The sequence below is a fragment of the Suricata suricatta genome, chromosome 7 (genome assembly GCF_006229205.1).
Source record: "Suricata suricatta isolate VVHF042 chromosome 7, meerkat_22Aug2017_6uvM2_HiC, whole genome shotgun sequence".
Lineage (NCBI taxonomy): Eukaryota > Metazoa > Chordata > Mammalia > Carnivora > Herpestidae > Suricata > Suricata suricatta.
Window position 1 is genome coordinate 52,338,787 of NC_043706.1, and position 16,318 is coordinate 52,355,104.

Below are 16,318 nucleotides of genomic sequence, written 5' to 3' on the forward strand. Positions count from 1 at the left end.
ACCAACAATACAAAAAGGGAAGGATCTTCTATTGTAACCCATGGGATTGAGGACAAAGATCAAGGAGTCACCTCAGGCAAAGAGGACTTTTAAATGCCAAACAATTCCAAAGGAAGCTACTAGACTGTGTCCTTTAAAATAAAGGAATTTATACCCACCCATACTCCTAGCACAACTTAAAGACTGTTTTCATTAGAAGTAATAAACTAGACCATCTTTGAAGGGGCTTTCTTTTCAGTCCTTTGATCCACAGTTGTTCATGAAAACTTGTTAAGTATACGTGGCTATCTAACAAGACTATCTGATGCTTGAGTTTTCTTCAAGTGTCCTTAGCTTGAGCTTAAAGAATTAAAAGTTTGTAAGACAACAGGTGACCCAGAGTACAAGCAAGACTTAAAAGAAATGGCAACAGGCCTTGCTATCATCAAAATGCTGACCTAGGAAAGAATTGCAAGTTAGAAAGATACACTCACTTTTTTCCAAGGAAAGCACATGAATCCCTTCCCCAAGTTAATCTTGGTTTCATGAATTGTTTGAGAAATTAAACTCGAGCTGTATGAGCACTATTCATTCAACATAGTCCACTACCCAGCATGCTTCTGTGCACCAATTATTCTTATACCTATTGTTAGCAAATTTACAGTACATGAAATCTTTTGTAAGATACCGTAAGGGAGGCATAGCAATATATAACAGACTTAGCAAGTTACATAGGCATAATTCAATAAATCCTTTTGAGGCAGTTAGCAAAAGAAATTTGACTTCATTAATTCAATTCACTCCCTAAAACTCCAAAGAGAAAAAGAAAACAAACATTTCCTTTAGAAGCTTTGTACTTGCCAATTAATTAAGCCAAAGTAAGGCATAGGCTGTACAGTCAAGCCTAACACAGAAAGGGAAGTGTCCTGAGGTTATGCAAATAAAGCTGCCTGGTCCTACATATTTCAAAAGGAAAGGGAAGACCATTTAATAATTTAAGCAGGAAAGGAACAGGGAAACATCCTATATTTTCAGTGAGATCAAGGATGTGTGGTTAATGTTTTCCACATTGCCGCAAGTTCCCAACTACAAAGATGACCTGAAATCCTGTTAATACTAATTTTTTTTTAAAAAATGAAAACGACGCAACGTTCCAAAATATCTTGCCGCCTTACAACAACCTAAGCTGCAATCAGAAAAGCAGAAAATTTCCCCAAGGCTGGAAACCAAAATCCAGCAACAGAAGGCTGATGTCAAGGAAGGGGTTTAGCAGGAGAAAGAGGAGGAAAGAGTACTCAGGGAAATCCTTTTCTGCTACTTTCTCTAGTTTCTACCTGAGTTGCCTTTTCTTGGCCAAAAATGAACATCCTTAAATGAAATTCAAGGGCCCTAAAGCCATCTCTCCTTAAGGTATCTGTATTTCTTAGGTATGTGTGTATATTACCAAGGTTCATTTTTCTGTGTCACTGAAAATAACACATGTATTGAGATGTGTGAACTTTTTCTTCTCCTACCTCCCATCTCTGGCAATTGCCAATCTGTTCGCTGCATCTGTATTTCTTCTTTTTTTAAGTATTTTTTAAATGTTTATTTATTTTGAGAGAAAAAATGTGTGCATATGCCTGTGCATGAGCAGAAGAGGTGCGAGGGAGGGAGAGAGAATCCCAAGCAGGCTCCCTGCTGTCAGGCCCCGACGTGGGACTTGTGAGATCATGAGCTGAGCCAAAATCATGCTTAACTAACTAAGCCACCCAGGTGCCCCTTTCTTAAAGTTTTTTATTTAAGTAATCTCTAAATTTAAGATTTAAGTAATCTCCCCGCCTGGGACTCAAACTCACAACCCCAAGATCAAGAATCACATGCTCTCCCAAGTAAGTCAGTCAGGCGCCCCTGCATCTATTTCTGAGGAAAGAGTTGGAAGTTATAAAGGAAACTTAGTTCCCAACCTCTCAATACTTGAGACCCAAAGGCTCAGTCCTCAAGTCTCCTCTCCACCAACATTCACTTCTTGGGTCATCCCATCCAGGCTCATGAATGTGGTAATGTTTCTGTACTCATGACCCCCAATTTCCATGAAATTCAGACACTAGAATAGCTAATAAATATTTTCTAACTTAACGCATCCAAATCAGAAATTTGATTTCCATCCATCAGCCTGAACCTGCTTCTTCTTCAGTGTTCGCCATTTCAGAAACCTGGACCACCAACTGTCTGTGCTAAGCCCTTCTGCACTCTAATTCCTAAGTGAAAATTATTATGATAGGAGAAGACAGGAGTCAATAGGCAGAGAGGGAAAGGTTAAGGCCTGAGGTCTCTGGGTGGGGAAAAACACCTATTTTTGAACAATGCTGGGAATGCCTGACCACAGCTAGGTCCCTCAGTCATAACGTTCCTCTTAAGAATGTAACAGATCCCACCTACTTCCTGTCACGTTTCCCCTCTGGAATTTGACCGAAGACATAAGTATGGCCATAGACCACCCCTCAGACTCCGGAAACGAGCCAATCAGGAACGGACAACCCAGCCCCTCGAGCTATCTAGCCAATAAGGGTAGAACCTGAGAAGGAACAAGGAGGGAAGTAAGGGGTAGGGCTAACCAGAACCTTCTAAAACAAGGATCACTGCCTATAGTACTCTGGCATTCACTTTTGAATCTCTCCCCTCTGAGAGCTTTCCTACTATTCTTCCTTCCTAATATTATATTCTAATAAACTTTTGCCTGCTGCTCATTTTGTGTCCACTTATTCTTCAAAGTGGCGAGACAACGAATCCCTGGTATCGTGGTAAAAAAAAAATCCTGCAACATTATCAGGCTCAATAATTCAGTTACTTGCGGTGCAGCTTCATGAGCCAAAGTTTTGCCAGTAGGGGGAGCAAGCTACAGCTTGGGCTGGGACCTGGGAACACCAGCGATTTTTAATCAGATATTCTTGTACCTCTGGGAGAAAGTCTCAGAAACTCTAAGTCACGAGGAAATGGAGGTGATGTTGCAGTGTACAAAAAATAAGTAGGGAAGGCAGACAAAAGCATAAGAGACCCTTAAATATGGAGAACAAAGAGAGGGTCACTGAAGGGGTTTGCGGGGAGGGGATGGGCTAAATGGGTAAAAGGCATTAAGAAAATCTATACTTGAAATCACTGTTGCACTATATGCTAACTAACTTGGATGCAAATTTTTAAAAATTAATAAAAAAAAAGCAGCAAAATGTAACAAGAAAGGAGTCAGTGTGCCTGATTATTTTCAAAGGCTCTAAAATTTTCATTTCCCCTCATCCCATCCCCAATACAAACACATAAATACCTTCTGAGGGTGAGTGTTGTTATACATTAACAGGTTCTTGTGAGACGGCAAGAGGCAGAAAGACTTTTATTACTCCCTGCCACAAAAAGAGAGATTCTGTAAAATGCACAGCAAAAACAAGGTCTGGAGCTTATCTATGGCTTTTGATACCATTTCTACCACCTATGCAGGTAGGAAAAATGAGACTCAAAGTGATTTTAAAATGAGGAGGGTTCGTTACGATAAACATCTAGCATGAAGAATATGATCATGTGAATTTCTCCATTCTCCAGTCCAGGTGTTTAGGTTTGAATCTTAGTTCCATTATCTACCAGTTGTGTGACCTTGACAAGTTTCCCCTTCTGGAAAGTGAGCACCTACCCCAGAGAACTGCTTGGAAGATTAAGTGAGAAAAAACAGGGAAGCTCAGGAGAACAATGCCCACCGTTGCCCATTTGGTAGCAGTAAGCATGCACTCGTGGTAAACTCGCCATAAACTTGTGAACTCTTGTTATGGTGTGTTATCACGATGATAAGGAGGTTTAAGAACTCTGGAATTCCAGGGTGCCTGGGTGGCTCCGTTGGTTAAGCGTCCAGCTTCAGCTCAGGTCATGATCTCATGATTCGTGGGTTTGAGCCCCATGTCGGGCTCTGTGCTGACAGCTCAGAGCCTGGACCCTGCTTCAGATTCTGTGTCTCCATCTCTCTGACCCTGCCCTGCTCACAGTCTCTCTCTGTCTCTCAAAAATAAATTTAAAAACATTAAAAAAAAATTTTAAGAACTCTAGGATTCCAACACAAACAAAGGCTTTAATGTCAAAATACTACAGGACAAATGGAGCTCTGGAGCTAAGTATCTCTTCTGCTCCAGAGTGGTAGAATATTCTTTAAGTATTCCAGTGACATGTCTTGACATAAGTCCCAAGACATATTTAACTAAGAGAAAACTCTGGATAAATTTTTAGCTAACTCACCTTAGAAACATTCCAAAGGAGTGAAATAAAATGCACATATATTATTAATTATCTTTATATTAGTGATCTCTATTACAAATTCACAAAGGCACATTTGAGTCTACATTATAGATTCAGAGGGGCACCTGGATGGCTCAGACGGTTAAGTGTCTGACTTGGGCTCAGGTCATGATCTCACAGTTTGCGAGCTCAAGCCCTGCATTGGGCTCTCTGGACAGCTCAGAGCCTGGAGCCTACTTCCAATTTTCTGTGTCTCCCTCTCTCTGTGCCCTTCCCCTGTTTGCACTGTGTCTCTCTATGTCCCTCAAACATAAATAAACATTTTAAAAATAAATATATATAGAGAGAGAGAGATTCAGAAAAATAGGTTAGAGAAGACAAGGATACTAAAGTATAATGCGTTCTATGTGGCCTGTGGCCCACTTCATCGAGAGGCTGGTCCCAATGCAAGGCGGCTGAAACAGCACGGTCACATTTTCTGATCCATCTCCTCTGATGTGGAAATCAAAGGCAAAAGAAAAAAAGTAATTTTCCTTACAACTTACAGCCCATTGATAAGTCCTTGAGACAGGCAGAGTGACCTTCCTTTAGGAACTCAATTGCTTTGATGTTAATTTTTGCTAAGGGCAAAAGGCAACAGCTTAATATGATCCTGACCTCCTGTAAGTCTCCTTTAACATATGGAAATATCTTTGGAAACTTTCTTTATCTCAGCCCCCAACCCCCCAAGATACATGTTAGCAATCATCCTCCAAGCATCAGCACCAATGATCTACATCTGAAGACTCATGATTGGGGTTTTAGTAGACAGTAGCTTCCTAACAATAGCTAGCCCCCTCAAGGTCCTAGAAACCTTGCTTCCAAATTCCTTAGAGACTTACGCTTTCCCTGACCCCCTCCCAACTTGAAAGTATATAATCACAGTTTCTCCTCACAACTCCAGGGCAGCTCTTTCTGCCCACAGGTCCTGTCCTGGTGCTTTAATAAAACCACCTCTTTGCACAAAAGACATCTCAAGAATTCTTTCTTTACCATTTGCTCCAAACCCTGATATTTCCACATCATCCTTCACAGCCATATCCTATTTTCACTCTTAGGGCTGTTTATTATTCAGATGGCTACTAGAAATGCCTATAATGCTTCATATAAAGTCATTCAAATAATCCTGTATCACCACAGCTGATTTATTTTTATTCCATCTCTAAGACACAATCAGAGTTGACTTGATGGCAACCCGTGATTTTCTCCAAATGTGTTAAGTTAGAAAAGGCACAGGCTTTGGGCACATGTTGAATAGGGTGGCTCCAGCAAGAACTACCGACTGCACCTATAACCAAATCCAGAAGAGGGCACAAGGTCTCAGCTCAAGTCCTCATATGGCAATACAAACATGGACATGTCAGCAGGAGCCCTAAGGTTTCAGAAGGCTGAACATGAATCATGTGAGATAAGGCACCAACAGCCTCCTCACCAACTCAAACAATTTCCAATCTCTAAAACAACCCCAGAGAGGTGCCCGGGTGGCTCAGTCAGTTAAGTGTCCAACTCTTGATTTTGACCCAGGTCATGATATCACAGTTTGTGGGTTTGAGCCCCATGTTGGGCTCTGTGCTGACAGTGCAGAGTCTGCTTGGGATTCTCTCTCTCCCTCTCTGCCCCTCCCACACTCATGTACACTCTCGCTCTCTCAAAATAAATAGACATTTTTAAAAATTAAAAAATTCAGCAACCCTAGGAGCTGCAGACAGAGGGAGGAGGTGAGCTTTACCTGACCCAAAGAACACTCTCCAGAATTTTTTTCCTCCCAAACAACGGAGTAGCTTCCACTGCTATTTCCTGCCTCAAATCTCTCTCCTCTCCAATTCCTTTGAAGAAGTAAGAGTGAAGAAGAGTAGTGATTCCCCAGATGCCAACATAGCATCACCTGTTAGACCCAAGTTCAGCCCCTAATTATCATGCCTATAGTACTGCAGTCCTTACCTGACCCCTGTCCTGCTCCCCATGGACTCACCCGCTCATGTTTAATCTCCCTAAAATTGTGCTTTAATTATGCTACTTACTTCTTCTAGTTAGATCTTCATGAAGCACAGAAAATGAAGTGTAAACACAGTGGCTGTCATAACATGTTTGGGCCCCAGCCTCTTTTCCAGCTCTGCCTTGTGCTTCTCTCACACAAATCCCCACATCCAGTCAAATGGTTCTCAGTTCTTTTACTTATTTCACTTATCATACTTAACTTTTGCTGCTTAGTCAAGTCCTGCCAATATTTTTTTAATGTTTATTTATTTTTGAGAGAGAGACAGAGCACAAGCAGGAGAGGGGTAGAGAGATCATGACCTGAGCTGAAGTCAGATGCTTAACCAACTGAGCCACCCAGGCGCTCTGCCAATATCTTAAAGCCCAACCTGACCCCACCTCTTTGTGAAGCAGTTATCCCCTGACTATCCTAGGGGGGTGGTGTGTGGATGCTCTCTGCTTTCTGAACTCCTATACTGCATAAGCTATATGTCACATATAAATATTATTCATTCCTGTTGATTAAAATGCATTCAGATGCCATTCGCCAGGAGATATTCTAGACAGGTGACATAGGTCCCAAATAAGTCAAGGTATAGGAAAGGAAAGGAAGAGAAGAGATTCCCACTGATTGTTCATTCTAAGCGAGCCACTGTGCCATCTATTTCCATATGTAAGTTCAATCTATCCTCGCAACTCACTGAGGTAGCTGTTGTTACTAACACTTTACAATAAGAAATCTGAGTCTCAAAGAGTTAAACCCTTGGCAAAGATTACCTGATACATTTTTTATTTTTATTTTCCACTGTCCCTGTCCCCTCTCAGACTCCCTGCCCACCTCTCCCTTGCTCTCTCCTTGGGATGCCGATCTCTGTACTTCACATCATCCAAGCCCCTTTGTCCTCTGGCTTCTGGTTAGGTTAGGTCAATGGAAACCTATAACCTATATCCACTCACCGCCCTCTCTTCCTGACTCACTTTCTGGCCGCGGCTTCACTCCTCCGTCCCAGTTCCTAAGAAATGTTCTCTCATTTCATGGCCGCAGTAATTCTTACCAGGATGCAGGTAAGAATACCAGTGCCATCTGCTGCCTCTTCCGGCTAGGAGCACTAGGTTGGCAGGCTGCACCAGAAGGTTAGTGAGGCACCTCGGCCCTGCCCACATCTCTGTAAACAGTCCTTTTATTAAACCCTCTTCAGTTAAACCTCTTACTGTGCTACCTATTTCCTGCCAGATTCAGAGAACTTGCACTCATGTCCCTCTTACTATAGATGCTGACTTTTTCTTTTAAGATGTTTATTTTTCATTAATTTCTACACCCAGGGTGAGGCTCAAATGCACAACCCCAAGATCAAGAGTCACATGCTCCCCCGACCTAGCCAGCCAGGTGCCCCACGCCTGACTTTTTCACTTGGATAACTGTTAGGCAGGAGATCTGTACAAAATGCTGAGGATCAAAGCAAAAGGTATCTCACTGTGCTAGGAAGAACCATAAAAAACTTTTCTGAACAAGTTACTTGATCATGGGTCAGTTTTAAGAGGTGAATTATAATTCACCAGGCAAACAAAGTGGGAAGACATGCATTTAAGGACAAGTGGGTATCAATTTCAAAGTCATAGATGAATGTCTTATTGCCCAAGGCTGTTACCTACAGTGCTCATGAGAGAATAATGGTGGCTGAGGGTTTCAAAACTGTGAGGACACTCACTTATCCAACCTGAACCTGAAATCTCCTGAGAAGATTAGGAGCAACAAAGAATTCACTAGATTCTGATCAAGAGAACCAATGTGCCTATTCCCTATCTTCAACAGATTCCCATCGCAGAAGATAAATCCAACTACTTAGCCTAATATACAATCCCCTGATGATCTGGCCCCACCTGACCCTACCAGTCTCCTCTACCAGAACCACCTCCAGCTGTTCCCGGAGTATGCCACACCTGGTCACCCCTCTGTGCTCTTGTACGTGTTCTTCTCATCAGAGACAAACGCTCCTGTCAGGATTCATCTCATGCGTCCCCTTCTCTGTAAATGCTGCCAGCCCTCCAAGATGCTCAAGATGGTTCCATGGTACCTTGTCCTTAACTCTACAACAGCATTTTCATAACACAGACATACATCACATTGACTTGTTTGCACGTTGGCCATGGACTCAGCTGTGCGTTCCTAGAGGCCATGTACTATAGGCAAGTGGCAGACTGCGGGGGTAAGTGCTTGGGCTCTAGAAGCAGGCTGCCTAGACCCAAATCCTAGACTCTGCTGCAAATAGCTACATAAATGTAGGCAGGTTACTTATCCTCGTTGAGCAACAGCTTCATTATCCATAAAATGTGAATAATAACAACATCTACTTCATAGGGCTGTTAAGTGAGTCCTATTATATAGTAAGCGCTCAATAACTGTTAGTTACTCGGAGCACCCGGGTGGCTCAGTTGGTCAAGTGTCCTACTTCGGCTTGCCATCCTACTCATGATCTTGCAGTTCATGAGTTTGAGCCCCACAATGCACCAGGCTCTGTGCTGTCAGCATGGGGCCCGCTTCAGATCCTGTCTTCCTCTCTCGGTCCCTCCCCACTCACACACACACACACACACACTCTCTCTCAGAAATAAATAAACATTTAGAAAATAACTATTAGTTACTTAAATAACTATTTATTTGAATAAATAAATGTGTACCCCTTATATCTAAATAAACAGCTTATGTTTGTTGAGAATGAATAAATTTTCCTACCACTTCATATTAGAGACCACATAGATACCAAATAGCTTGTTTCATTAAATTATGAAAAGAAGACTCTCATTTCTTTTTTTTTAACGTTTTATTTATTTTTGAGAGAGAGAGGGAGAGAGAGAGCATGAGCAGGGGAGGGTCAGAGAGATAGGAAGACACAGAATCTGAAGACCAGCTCCAGGCTCTGAGCTAGCTCTCAGCACAGAGCCCAACACGAGGCTCGAACCCACAAACCGTGATAATCATGACCTGAGCCAAAATCAATGCCTAACCGATTGAGCCACCCAGGCACCCCAGAAGACTCTCATTTCTAAATATGTGCTTATTTTACAATTGGTTAAAGACAAACAGGCCCTTTTCTGTAAAGGAACTTAGCTTCTTGCCATTGTTGTTGGCCTGCTCACTGAGTCAGACATTTTCCTGGCTTTCTAAGCAATCTCCACATGTGCCTGCAATGCAGTTACCTCCACAGAAGGGCCGTTCCACTTTAATCATATACAAAAACTTATTATCGAATCAAATCTTGATGGTTCCCCTAGGTTGGCATGAGGAATGACAAAAATAGGCTCCCCCCAACAGAGGAGCAAACCACAGGGAAACTTCTTTTAAATGTTGAAGCAATGTAAAATTCTGGCAGTTATGAAACATTTTTTAGAAAGTTTTAAAGTGGCATTTTCTAAGCCCCAAATCCTTAATTTTCACAGTCGTGGTCAAAAGTCCGTGTGTGAGAACCCAAACCAAGAAAAAACAACAGAGCACGTAGAACAATGGGGGCGAGAGGTGGAGACCGGTTCCCACGTGAGTGCTTTCCCAGATAAGGCAGCGCTGCAGCCAACAGAGGCGCCGGGCACGGGGCTAGAAGAGGTCCTCACTGCTTGCTGCCCTGGACCCAAACGAAGGCGACCCCAGAGAAGGCTGGCACCCTTACCATCACCAGAGACAGCACAGGCCTCAGTGGCCCAAGAGCCTCCTCCAGGAGAAGGCTCCACCCAGACTCCAGCCCCACCCTTCCCTGCACCGCTTCTCTTCTGCTGATACTCGCTTGGCTGGCGCCCCTCTTCGCCAACCCCAACCACGCCATCATTGCACTTCAGCCTGTTGCCTCTGTGGCGCCTGCTCCAATGCTGGAGCCTGGCTCCAACGGGGCTCAGCATCCAACAGTTTTCAATCACGCCATCTGCAGTAACAAACTCTGGCCTCTTTGACAACTCTCTGGCCCGTGCTCTCTGTGAAATCACACTCCCTGGAATTCATACGGGTTCACAGCACTTGCTGAGGAGGACAAGACAGTTACCTGATTAGTTAATCTGGCCATTTTCTAAAACTAAAAGAACACTCATGCCATGTATTTAATAATCTTATAAAAGTTCTCTACTTACAGGCCTTCTGGTGGAAGCACCTTGAACGGAGTGATAGAATTCTGGCTGGACTCGGCTGTTTTTCTTGATTCTTCGTTTCCTCACTGAAACTTCTTGCTCACTCTGATGGTGAACTTCCACCACGGGCTTGGCTTCTTCCAGGCGAGCAGCTGCAGCTGCGGCAGCCCGTCTTCTAAGATGCCGAGGGCTTGCTCTGAATCCCTGTGCAGAAAACAAACCCAAACAAATCCAGATTTGTATTGAGTTAGTTTGGTGATTCTCTGGGGCTAGTTATACAAAGGGCTCCGAAAATCACCAAGTTCAAGGAGGTCATTTACATTCCCAAAGGAAGCATGTATGTAGAAGGAGGCTTAACCTGCAAGCTTGTGTGTTCTGTAAAGCAGCTCAGGGTCTCAGGGCCCAGAGTTACTCTACATTAAGAAATGCTTTTAGGGGCACCTGGGGGGCTCAATCGGTTAAGCATCCGACTCTTACTTTTGTTTCAAGCCATGATCTCATGGTTCGTGAGATCAAGCCCTACAATGGGTTCCACACAGATGGTGAGGAGTATGCTTGGGATTCTCTCTCTTCCTCTCTCTGCCCCTAGCCCCACTCTCAAAATAAACACACATTTAAAAAAAAGAAATGCTTTTAATTCAGTAAAGCCTGTTAAAAAAAAAACCCAACACATTGCTTAATTTTGTGTACGTAAGTTAGACTGCACGTGAAGAAGGGTATTTCCACTCAGGCATGAAGCATGGTATAGGAGCAGGACTGAATACTGTTACATGGCCAAGTGCCACGCTATATTCCTGAGAGCAGAATCTGAAGGTAAGAAAGCAGGAATGTAAAACACCATAAAGGTTTAAAACTAAATGGAGGCAACGCAAGAAGTCTCAACCATATGTTTCAGCTCAACCATATTACACATCTGGGAGTATAGAATGCTGGAAAATATCAAAAAGTTACATAAAATAGTCTCTGTCCTCATGTAGCTTACAACTTACTGAAGAGCAGAAGTTCACGTATACACTGGCATGTGTAATTAAGAGTTAAAGTGGGCAATTGAGGACAATCAGTGCCAGCAGATCTCTGAGAAGGAATCAATGAATGAAGCTGAAAATAGTCTATATTTGGCTTAGTTGTGTGGGTGGCATTTGAAGAATGAATAGAATTTACATTCCAGGCAAGGGAAACAACATAAGGGATGAATGAATAAGTAAAATGATGGATGGATGGAGAATATATTTATGTAGCAATAAGAAACACTATTTCATGATGTACCACAGTGACCATATGAGCTATGCACCAAATATGGTGGGAGACTAGAGGGTAGGGGGTGCTAAATGCTTCAAGGAGAGGTTTGTTAAAGTTGCAGGTCTTCTGATTTCTAAAAGACGTGTAAAAAATACTTAAAGACTGCAATAAAAGTATAAAATATAGAAGGTAAGAATTTCAGGAGGAGAAGCAGTGTGGGATACTGGAAGATTAATATGTACTGGGGATTCCCGCTGAGGGACGCGGGAGGAGATCTGGGATCTGATTATGGAGACCCCGAATACCAGGCTGAAGAACAAGAAGAAGGAGAAAAAAGACAAAAGTAGGTGTGACCCATAGAGTCAAAAGAAGCACTGAGGTCATCAGAAATCAATAAGGAGGAAATGCAAATGGACTTGGCAAAACACATTAGCCTGTTCCCATCCCTTCTCCGTGTGCAAGCCCAGCTGGGTCTTCTTCTGCCCAAAATAGTCCCAGAAGATCAATATAGTTCCCACATAATCCAAGAGATACTACAGCAGCTAGCAGAGAGGAGGATTAAGAAGAGGGACCCGGGCCAATCACTAAAATACCTTCTAGATCAGAATTAGGAACAAACAGTCAGCATCAAAAATCATGCAGGTGCCCTTTAAATATGCAGGTTCACGGACACCCTTCACACACACACACACACACACACACACACACACGTACACGCACACACGGCACATAGGAACACACACGTGCTCTCTCTCTCCCCTCTCCTTTCTGAATTAGACTCTCCAGGGGTGAGGCCAAGAGCATCAGTTTTTGGTTTTAGTTTGGGGTTTTATTGGTCATTCCCCTTCTTCTCTTTTATTTTTGTTGACATATAGCTGACACACAACATTATATTAGTTTCAAGTGCACAAAGAATTTTTCTTTAACAAGTTCCTCTGGGGATTTTTCTGTACTTTGAAGATTGAGAATGTCCAGGAGTCAGAGCTCAGTCTCACCACAAGGTGGCACTAACCTCCAGATCCTCTGCATTCTTCCTGTTTCCAAAATGAGTGCACTGGTAGAACAACGTATTTGCTAATACACTAACTTCTGGTAGTGTGTGAGTGAGTATATTTCTTTGGTAAGAATATAGAGCCTCCGTCTCTTTTGTTCCTATGAGGAATAAGCAACCAAATTTTGTTCAACCTGTATTATTACCAATCTTGCTGGCCTACAATTCTAAAAACAGTTGGGAAAAAACACCATTAAACTCCCTTAATGTGACACCCTCAAAAAAAATTTAAGATTAAAACATGTTGGTGCAGGGGTACCTGGGTGGCTCAGCCAGTTAAGCATCAGACTTGATTTGGCTCAGGTCATGATCTCATGGTTTCGTGAGTTCAGTCCCACATCAGTCTCTTCCCTGACCATGCAGAGCCTGCTTGGGATTCTCTCTCCTCCCGCCTCCCGCCCTCTCTTTCTCTCTCTGCCCCCTCCTCCACTCACATTCTCTCTCTCTCAAAATAAATAAGCTGTAATTTTTTTTTAAAGCCAACATGTTGGATGTTTGTGCAGTCATTCCCAATAGAAGTAATTCAATAAATCTGCATCCCTGTATCTACTCTAGAGAAATTCTAACAAGTATGAAAGTATTTAAGGTATCATATTCCTTGTGATAATAAAAATTAGACAAGGTTTAAAGCATCCTTTATTAAACTTCAATAATTTTCTTTACACTGTCACATTCTTTTAAAGATCTGAGCACCACTATGTAGGTAGGTCTCTGTGATTTCTATTATAGCTAAATATACTTGCACTGTTTTTAAATAACTCTTTACAAGCACTACAGTATATCGTACACAGACAGCAGTCAGACTCCCTGTGATCAAATACTGCCTCTGTCACTTCCTAGTTGTGTGATCTTGGAGAGTCACTTAGCCATTTCTTTATCTGTAAAATAGTGATTAAAACTAGGACTTATTTCATAGGGCCGTTGAGAAGAAAAAGTGAATTAATGTATGTACTTAGAAGAGCATCTCACATATAGTGATATGTAAGTGTTGGCTATGATTATCATGTATTCACTTGTGTGATATTCACTTGTGTGGATAAAAGATATTCTTGAAGACAAAAGTATGTTATAAATCAGATGTAAAAAGGAAAATTAATCACACCACAGGTGTGCCTTGCTGACTGCCACACATGAGGCAGTCATCCTTAATCATTACAGGAGAGCTCTTTTCTCTAGAGAATTCAGAGCAATTACTCTCTAGTGAGTCAAACTATCTGGACTTGAATATAAGCTCTTTCACTGAGTAGGAATGCAAATTACTTCTCTGTGCCTCCATTTCTTCATCTGTCAAATACACATAATAATAACTCTCATAGAGTTATGATGGTGCTTAAATGAGGTAATCCATATTAGGAACTCACAACAGTACAAATAATACAAGCAGCCAAAAAATTATCACCATATTCTTACTACACCCTTTCCTAGATGTTGCAGCAGCAATCCACATATCATTAGGTCACAGTTACAACTACAAACACACAAACAACACGAAGCCATCACTGGGCAATCACCTTAATGATTTTCCTAAACCACTGCATAGAATTATAGGTCCCAGGTTTATTAGATTTGCTTGTCCTAAATACTATGAAAAATAATATTTTATTAATAAAATAAAAATATTTTAAAACAGTAGGCTTTTACAGATGTTAACAGGACTTAATGGTGTCAGTATAAAGTCCATTTTTCTCTATTCACTTGATCTTGCCTGGATACCATTTAACCAGTAAGTGATAAACACTTGGAAGTCTCTCAGTAGAGAATGTCTGCCATTTTTAGACCACCCCAATTTATCAGGACCTTTTGGGTAACAACTTCTCAAGATATGCAGTCTTGATACAGAGTGTTCCAGACCCCACTCTAGATCTTGCCTGTTAATGACCTGTAATTAATAGACAGACATATGGCCAAGGCTCAACCAATTAAAATTTCTCTGCTTGGACAATGAATATTAAATGGAGGGGATGTAATGCCTGAAAAAAAAATCAGTAGGAATTCATCAGTCTAGTGGCTATGCCAAAGACCTTCTGAGGCTGCCTGATTTAATCATTCAGTCTTGCCTTTGAGTTCAATCATGGATTTGTAATCAATTCTCTTTTGGTGTACATCAGATTCTCTTGCCTGCAAATAAAAAACTCCAGTGTATACTCTTCTGTTATCCTTTTAGATGGTGAGCTATTTCCCTTAAAGGTTCCCAGGTTAATTGTGTAGACCAGCATAAAAAAGGAGGAGACATTAACAGCAATAATTTACTAACACCATTTAGGCGATAAGCCGATTATATCGACTTCCTTAAGCAAGCAAACCGAGGCTTATCAGGGCTAAGTAATCTACATAAGGCAAAAACTTGCAATTAGAAAAGCCCAGATCAGAATTCAGGTCTATCCAACTCCGACTCAACACCAATGCCCTTAGCACTCTGCTATGAAGCACATATTATATAGACGGCAATAATGCATTCAGAGATAGTGTTCTACATATATTCGCAGGACTGGGTACCAAGGAAGTACTCAGAAATACATGCAGGTTGATTAAAACAAACAAACAAACAAACAAAAAACGGTTTCTAAACAATTCAGATAAGTGAAGAAGAAATTGAAAAAATATTTTCAGGTAAGAATTTTTGTTAGATAAGATCAAACTACCATCTAGCTTACTGATGAAGCATCTGAAACTTAACACATTGAATCATTGAGCATTTAAATAGAATTGCTTTTGGGGTGCCTGGGTGTTTCAGTCAGCTGTGCTCCCAACTTTGGTTCAGGTCATATCTCATGGTTTGTGAGTTTGAGCCCCACATGGGGCTCTCTCTGCTGACAGCTCAGAGCTTGGAGCCTGCTTCGGATTCTCTGTCTCCCTCTCTCTCTCTGCCCCTCACTCACCTGCTTGTGCACTCTCTCGCTCTCTCAAAAATAAAATAAACGTTAAAAAAATTTAAATAGAATTGCTTTTGAGGAATGGGAGGTGAGAAGCTTGCCTCTTCCTTCCAACACAGATAGATAAATATCAAATCATTCTGAATAGCCAAGAAATCCATAAGGTCTTAGAGAACAAAGCTGCATGTCTACAAACTAGAAAAAAGACCCACGGAAGATAGAAACTGCACAGAGTTTGTGGGAGAAAAGAGCCACAGCCAGGGGAGGGAGCCCTGACCATGGTGGGATAGGGAGAGAGAAGGAAGAGAGAAAAATCATTGGGGGGGGGGACAAGGGAGGAGAGCAAAATGCACTCAGGAGGCTGCATAAGAAAACTATTGCCCAAAATCTTTGAAAGGGAAAAAGGAGAGGGTTACAATACCAACAGTTTTCCATAAAGGGTGGAGTGCAGATTCCAAAGTTTGGGAGGTCTGTTGACACTGCTAGGTTCACCCCTGGGGATGCTGAGCATTGCTCTGGATCCCCAGGGTCACATGGGGAGAAGCGGTTCCCGTGCTAGGAGTGCATTTGGTAGAGGTGACACGGCCTCTCAGCGGGCAAAGGACCCTGCAGGCAACATCCAATTGTCCCATTCACCAGTACAGAAACAAACACACCAGCTGAGGGCAGCAATCCCGCGTGCCAACTGTGTGTTGCAATTTACCACAAACTCCGAACCACTGCATGGTCACGCAGTGGTCTTCTGCGACAAGCCGGCACCCAACGCGACGCAGAGACCCTCCCTCAGAAGGTCAGT

The 16,318-nt window shown here is 42.2% G+C and overlaps 1 protein-coding gene and 1 pseudogene across 3 annotated transcripts in view; one reads left to right on the top strand and one right to left on the bottom strand.

The window, feature by feature from the left end:
• Window positions 1-16,318, bottom strand: part of DST (dystonin) — a 489,005-nt gene that overhangs the window by 411,200 nt on the left and 61,487 nt on the right. For all 3 annotated transcript variants that reach the window (XM_029945269.1, XM_029945267.1, XM_029945266.1), the window contains exon 3: window positions 10,363-10,563. In XM_029945269.1, coding sequence (XP_029801129.1) covers window positions 10,363-10,563 — 201 coding nt within the window. The remainder of the gene's footprint in view (window positions 1-10,362; window positions 10,564-16,318) is intronic.
• LOC115296371 overlaps window positions 11,835-16,318 on the top strand; it is a 50,810-nt pseudogene continuing 46,326 nt past the window's right edge.